Below are 7923 nucleotides of genomic sequence, written 5' to 3' on the forward strand. Positions count from 1 at the left end.
TGCCCAGTCCTGTGAGAGAAGCTAGGGTTGGGCGTGCTTTCATGGTTAAAACCATACAGAGGCTGGCAAGTCATGGAGGGTGCATCCTAATCCCCCAGTGCCCTGGTGTTTGGGTTTCGTTTGCCAGTCACTCTAGTCACTGGCTTGTGAAAGGGGAGGCAGGTCTCAGGGGATAAACTCCTAGAGCCACTGGCTTCTCGTGCTCGCTCCTTCCTTCCTCCCTCCCGTCCTTTCTTCCTCCCTATCTTCCTTTTTATTTCTTTCTATAACTTTTTATTAATTTTGTTGTGAATTTCATATCATGTACCCAAGTTCCATCCATCTGCCCCATCATATCTGCCCTTCACCCATGCTAACTCCCCCACAGAGGAAAATAAAAATTAAAAAAATAATAATTAAAACAAAGCATCTTGTCATGGAAGCTGTAATATGTCACAGTGTCCCACAGTGTATAGACTCTTTGTGCTACTTATATGCCAGAAGTTATATTTTCTTTTCCTGATGAATTGCAAGCTCCACAGACATAATTGTTCTTGGATTTCTCGCTGCTACTTAATAAATTTTTATTTATTTGAAGTTGGCCTTAAAGAGAAGATCCATTATTTAAAATTCAGTATTTCATGATTCTTTGTCAACTTGATGACTTTAACACAGGGTTCCTATTTTTAAAAACGTAACATTGAACACTGAAAATGAATACGTATCTAGAACGTGACTAAATAAGGTACAAGTGTTCACAAAGATATTGTCAGACACACCTTTGACATTCTGCTGCATTGTTTTTATTGTGTACTTTTATTCATCTTTTTTACTTATAAATATTTTTGTGATCTGATTTCATGATCAGTAAGTTTAAAAATAAGTTGATTTTTCTATTGATCTTATTGACATTTTTAATGGATGATAGTTTGCATAAGTTTTCTCCTGATTTGCTACCTATCCGCAATACCGAGTAGTATTAAAGTTATTGTCAATTTTTAGAAAATTCATACAAATCTGCATATTTATACAATAAAATGATGTTTTTTGTTTTGGAATAAATTTTAAATAACTGGGGGAATGAACTGTGGCACCAGTGGGACGGCAACAACTGAGAAGAAACCATGCAAGCATTTCTGAAAGGCACATCTGTCAGTACCAAACCACAATCGATCAAGGAACGGGGCATATCTTCCTCTGCAGGAAGCAGTGGAGAATCCAAGAAAGTCAAACCAGTTCCTTGGGTGGAAAAATACCGTCCGAAGTGCGTGGATGAAGTTGCTTTCCAGGAAGAAGTGGTTGCAGTGCTGAAAAGGTCTTTAGAAGGAGCTGATCTTCCTAATCTCTTGTTCTATGGGCCACCTGGAACTGGCAAAACATCCACCATTTTGGCAGCAGCTAGAGAGTGGGCCTGAACTCTATCGATTAAGAGTCCTTGAGTTAAATGCATCTGATGAACGTGGAATACAAGTAATCCAAGAGAAAGTGAAAAATTTTGCTCAGTTAACTGTGTCTGGAAGTCGTTCAGATGGGAAACCATGTCCTCCCTTTAAGATTGTAATTCTGGATGAAGCAGATTCTATGACTTCAGCTGCTCAGGCAGCTTTAAGACGAACCATGGAAAAAGAGTCTAAAACAACCAGATTCTGCCTCTTCTGTAACTATGTCAGCCGAATAATTGAACCCCTCACTTCTAGATGTTCAAAATTCCTCTTCACGCCTCTGTCAGATAAAATTCAACAGAAGCGATTATTGGATATTGCTGAGAAGGAAAATGTCAAACTTGGCGATGAGGAAATAGCTTATCTTGTTACAATATCAGAAGGAGATTTACGGAAAGCCATTCCATTTCTTCAAAGTGCAACTCGACCAACAGGTGGAAAGGAAACTCCGGAAGATGTGATCCCAGACGTTGCTGGGGTAACACCAGCTGCAACCATTGAGGGAATAGTCACTGCATGTCACGGTGGCTCTTTTGACAAACTAGAAGCTGTGGTAAAGAACCTAATAGACGAAGGGCATGCAGCCACTCGGCTTGTCAATGAACTTCATGATTCAATCATAGGAAAGGAAAATCTGTCTGATAAATGGAAGTCCGTTATTACAGAAAAACTTGCCGAGGTGGAGAAGTGTTCGGCAGGTGGTGCAGATGAGCCTCTGTGCAGCTGTGGAGCAGCAACTGACTCAGAACTGTTAAACATCTATATTCTTTTGTATGATGAATAGAAATAAAGGACCAAACCACCTATAAAAACAATTTAAATAACTGTGGAACCGACAGCTCCTAAGAGCCAGTCATCACAATCCCTACTGACGTGATCTTTACCACAACCAGTTCATGTCAGCCCAGTGTAGCAGGGTGCTGAAGTCTCTCTGAAGTGTTCATATGGTCCACTCACTAGTCTGGTAACAAAAACCATAGAACGTCTATTTGAAATTTTTCATCTCATTTTTGTGACTTAAGATTGATGTGGACAGTCTCTCTAGTCTCATCCTAAGCCCTGTAGCAAACTGCTTGTAAGGACTTCCTCTCCATCCTACTTCCACTCCCAGGGGTCTTTAACAAGCACTGTGCCAGGTCCAGCATTCCCTTTCCCATGGACCCTTTCAGTTCTCTTTTCTAGCCCATTCTTGTTTCTCTACATCAGTCAATCAGACCTAGAAACACTCTGCCTGGGACCCCCAGTGGCCACACAGAGCTAGGACCCAGGTAGGTGATGCTTGGTCTCCCTTCTGCCCTACACCATAATCTCTCCAATTTCTGTAGCAGACTGTTGCAGGGGTCTCAGCTCCTGTCAGTGAAGCTCCATTCACTGGAGCTTCAAGCTCTTGTCACAGAGTTCCCATAGCCCTTTCATCCCTGTCTTTCCAGATCATTCTTTGCCTTACTGCAACCTACTTGCAGGATTCTCTCTTCCCACCACATACATATCCCAGTGCCTGGAGACTGCCCCCTAAACCCCCGCGCTATGGACAGAATCCCCTTAGCTCTTCCTGAAGCCCACTGGATGTTTCCTCCTAGACCAGCTCTCTTTCTCACACCCCCCACAGACCTGCAGAAGCATTCTGTACCAGGTAGCCTACATCCACCATACTCTTCTAAGATCCAGAGAGGGTGGCAGACACAAAAGAATGGAACACCCAGCCAGCAAAGGCAAAATGAAACATCAACACCCAGAATCGATTAAATTCATCTCAAGTCCAGATGCTTAGACTCCAGCAAAAACCACAAACACTAACACCCAAGACAGTATGCCTCCACTAGAAGCCAGTAACTCCACTATAGTAGACCCTGAGAAATGCAGTATAGTTGGAGAACAAGACAAGGACTTCAAAATAGCAAATATTAAAGAACATGTTCAAGGACCATAAAGAGAAGATTAATAAATATCTTAATGAACTATGTGAAAACAAAAACAGTAGAAGTAATGAAAATAGTTCAAGACATGAAATTAGAAATAGAATCACTAATTACAACCCAAGTGAGATAAAACTGGAAATGAACAATTTAGGAAGTCAAACAAGAGCCTCATGAATAAGCATTAACAACAGAGTAAAAGAGATAAAAGAGAAAATCTGAAGACATAGAAAAAATCGATATGTTAGTTAAAGAAAATGCTGAATCTAAAACTCTTTAAAAAAGAAGGATAAGAAAGGGAAAAAAAGGCACAAAATCAGGGAATCTGGAGTACTATGAAAAGACCAAATTTATGAATAAGAGAAATAGAGGAAGAAGAAACCCATATCAAAGGCACAAATATATTTTCAACAAATCATAGAAAATTTTCCTAACCTAAAGAAGGAGGTCCCAATGAAGGTACAAGAAATATGCAGAGCACCAAACAGGAAAGAAATTCCCCACGATACATAAAAATCTAAATACTAAGTTTATAGAACAACAACAACAACAAAAAAATGTTAAACCCACTAGAACAATACCCAATGTCTCGGAGGCGTCTTTAAAAGCCAGAAGGGCCCAGATGTTCTACAAACGCTGAGAAACCACCAATGCCAGCCCAGACGATTATACCCAGCAAAACTATCATAATAGACAAAGAAAAATATCCACAATAAAATCAAACTTAAGTATCTATCCACCAATCCAGCTCTAGAGAAAACACTAGAAAGAAAATGTCAGTCTGAAGAGGTTAACCACACCCAAGAAAACACAAGGAACAAATAATCCCAGAATAGTAAGTCAAAATAGGAGGGAAAAACCCACCCCATAATAACAAAATATTCGGTATTAATGAATACAAATCACTAATAATTCTCAATGGTTTCAGTTCCCCAATAAAAAGATACAGACTAACAGACCTGATTAGAAAACAAGTTCCATCTTTCTGCTCCATCTAAGAAACACACCTTACCATCAAGGATAGAAATCACCTCATGGTAAAAGAATATACAAACATGTTTCAAGCAAATAGACCCAAGAAGCAAATAAGTGTACCCTATTGTCTGACAAGATAAACTTCAAACCAATACTAATCAGAAGATATTACAGAAGAACACTGCATACTCATCAAAGAAAAACAATCTACCAAGAGGATATTGGAATCCTAAACATTTATGCTCCAAACACAAGGGCACCAAATTTCATTTTTAAAAAGAGAAAAGATTACAGCTAAAAATCACATATTGACCCTCACACAGTCATAGTTGGTGAGTTCATACCCCAATAGATATGTCATCCAGACAAAAACTAAAACAGAAAAATGCTGGAGTTAAATAAAACCACAAGACAAAGGGACCTAGCAGACATTTACAGAATATATCACCCAAGCAGAAATAAAATATACCCTCTTCTTGGTAGCCCATGAAACCTTCTCTGAAGTTAATCACATACCTGGTCATAAAGCAAGTCTCAACAGATATAAGAAAAGAGAAATAGCTAAGAAATGTGAAATAACACTCTCCATCCCGTGTGGCTACTATGACAGATCAAAGCTGGATATCAACAATAACAGAAAGTTTATGAACTCATGGGAACTGAACCACTCACTAATAAGTGAAAAATGATTCAAGACAGAAATTAAGCAAATATGTGCTCACGAGATGATTCAGCTGATAAAGGCCAGGTTCACAACCAAAAATATAAGAGGAAAATTTAAAACTTTCTCTAAGTGAATGAAAATGAAGACACAACATAACCAAATCTATGGAACATAATGGAAGCATTTCTAATAGTCAATTTCTAGCACTAAGTGTCTACATTTAAAAAATAATAATAGGGGCTGGGGATTTAGCTCAGTGGTAGAGCGCTTGCCTAGGAAGCGCAAGGCCCTGGGTTCGATCCCCAGCTCCGAAAAAAAGAACCAAAAAAAAAATAATAATAATAATAAATAAATGAATAAACGAATGACTAAAACACCTAAAAGGAGTTAATGGCAAGAAATAATCAAACTCCAGAAAAAAAATAATCAAATAGAAACAACTAAAAAGTACGAAGAATAGAGGAAATGAAGAGTTGGTTCTTGGAGAAAAGCAATAGGATTGATAAACCATCAGCCAAACTAACTTAAAGATGGAGACGGAAGAACCAAGTTAGTAAAACAATAGGTGAAACGGGAGACATCATAACAGACACAAGAAACATTTTTGGAAGTTTGCTTCATGTTGCTTTGGGCAGTTTTTAAAAAAACCTTTACTTGTGGATTATGGTTTCCAGTTTTATATTTTTATGGGTGTCTTAGGTTTTTACTGCTGTAAACAGACACTATGAACAAGGCAATGTTTTTTTTTAAACATTGGTAGAAATCTTTATTTTTTTAATTGAGTATTTTATGTATTTACATTTCAAATGTCATCCCCTTTCCTGATTCCCTCCCCTCCAATCCCCTTCCCCCTGCTTCTATGAGGATGATCGCCCTCCCACCCACCCACTCCCACCCCAACACCCCGGCATTCTCCTACATTGGAGAACGAAGCCTTCCCAGGACCAAGGGCTTCTCCTCCTATTGATGCCGAGCAATGCCATCCTCTGCCACATATGCAGCTGAAGCCGTGGACCCCTCCGTGTGTACTTGTTGGTTGGTGGTTTAATCCCTGGAAGCTCTGGGCGTGGGGGGAAGGTTTGGTTGGCTGATATCGATGTTCTTCCTAGGGGGTTGCAAACCCCTTCAGCTTCTTCACTCCCTTCTCCAACTCCTCCTTTGGGGTCTCCACGCTCAGTCCGATGGTTGGCTGCAGTGTCCTCAGCTGTATCAGTAAGGCTCTGGCAGAGCCTCTGAGGAGATGCTTGCTCTTCCGTGTTTGCTGCTCTATTTACATTAGTTAGGAGATAGAAATAGCCTAGATGTCCAACAACTGACGAATAGGTATTGAAAATGTAGCATATGTACTGATGGAATATTATTCAGCTGTTAAAAAATGAAATTAACTTCTCAGGTATATGGATGGAACTTGAATCAATTATCCTAGTGTTGTAACCCAGGGTCATGGTTGCCTTCTAGAACTTGATGGACCAATTGTTGAGGACACCACATACTGACATCATAAAGAAGTCAAGCTCATACTCAACCAGAACCTTCAGCACTACTAGCAAGCTTTAATAATCAGTGGAGAAAACCAATTATCAGTCTCACACAGCTGCGAGCCCTGTGAGATACAATAACCACAGGCTACAGTAACCACAGGCCTGATGAGTTATGTCCATTGGTGCAATAGTGGCACAAGTGTTGTGGATATAACCAGTCATTTGGTGATCAGATCTAGAGCCTACTCCATAAGAGGAAACACATACCTGGCAGTATAAATGGGGTCAAGAACCCACAGGTACTCATGGGTTAAAGTTGTGGCTTCAAGGACTTAAGAAAAAAAACTATTCTTATTCTTCTAAATGTATATAATATTAAAACACTCCTAATACCTTACTGATATATTCATAGATTGGTGAATTTCTCAACCCTCATCAGAGAAGCTGCTTCCTACAGTATACGGCAATGAAAACAGAGACTCTCAACTGGACAGTGCATAGAGAGTGAGAGTAAAATGAGTGTTCAGCACTAAATGAAACACCTGTATCTGAAGTAGTTACTTTCTGGTTGTGATAAAACACCAGGGACAAAGCAACCTATAGGAAGAAGAGTTTGCTTGAGCTTATGGTCCAGACGGTTGAGTTTCCATCATAGTAGGGAGTCATGGTACCAAACAACTGGCAGCTGGAAAAGAACACTGAAGTTATAATCTTTCCTTTAAAATGAATTAGAAATACAGAGGGAAGGAGGGAGGGAGGGAGGGAGGGAGGGAGGAGGGGGAGAAGGGAACACACTCTAAGAATGGCATAAGGCTTAAGACCTCAAAGCCCACCTTCAGTGATGTATTCCTGCAGCAAGGCTGAAACTCCTATATCTTGCCAAACAGCACCACCAACTAGGGAGCAATTGATCCAATACAGGAGCCTCCTGGGGGCATTCTCATTCACACTACACAGATTTGCACCTCTCCCCTCAAGGTTTAGGGATCTTCTTGGAAAAGAGTAAGAGCCAGAGACGGTGGATAACTTCAAGAAAACAGTGTTTTCCAGGGCAGGTGCACATAGAAAATTATAGCATTTGTGACAGCATACACAAGCTAACAACAGCCAAAATCCTATCAGAGACTGTCATAGTTGGGAACAGTGAATTCGGAGCATTAGCTGAGGAGCTATTTGTATTTGATAGTGGTTAGGAGGAGGGAGGGGAGGGGAGGGAGAGGAGAGAGAGAGAGAGAGAGAGAGAGAGAGAGAGAGAGAGAGAGAGAGAGATTTTTTCTAGTGGTATGGCCCTTGGTATGTCAACCACATTCTGAGGCAGCTCAACTCCCAAAAGCAGTTGGTCAACACAAATAGGACTCAGTGGATTTAAAAGGCAAAGAAGAGTAGGAGGAGAATTGATTTGCTGAGTAGGGAGGTGAGGGTAGGGAAATAGATCTGAGAGAAATCGTGAAACAGAAGATGAATAG

The 7923-nt window shown here is 40.2% G+C and overlaps 1 protein-coding gene across 1 annotated transcript; it reads left to right on the forward strand.

Moving 5' to 3' along the window:
* The first annotated feature begins 1074 nt into the window (after positions 1-1074).
* LOC116906973 (replication factor C subunit 4-like) lies at positions 1075-2176 on the forward strand. Its single transcript, XM_032909893.1, is given in 3 exon segments — positions 1075-1384; positions 1386-2132; positions 2134-2176. Coding segments are annotated over 3 exon segments (1071 nt in total). The 5' UTR covers positions 1075-1103.
* The last annotated feature ends 5747 nt before the right edge of the window (positions 2177-7923 follow it).

The sequence above is a fragment of the Rattus rattus genome, chromosome 8, assembly GCF_011064425.1.
Source record: "Rattus rattus isolate New Zealand chromosome 8, Rrattus_CSIRO_v1, whole genome shotgun sequence".
NCBI classification, from domain to species: domain Eukaryota; kingdom Metazoa; phylum Chordata; class Mammalia; order Rodentia; family Muridae; genus Rattus; species Rattus rattus.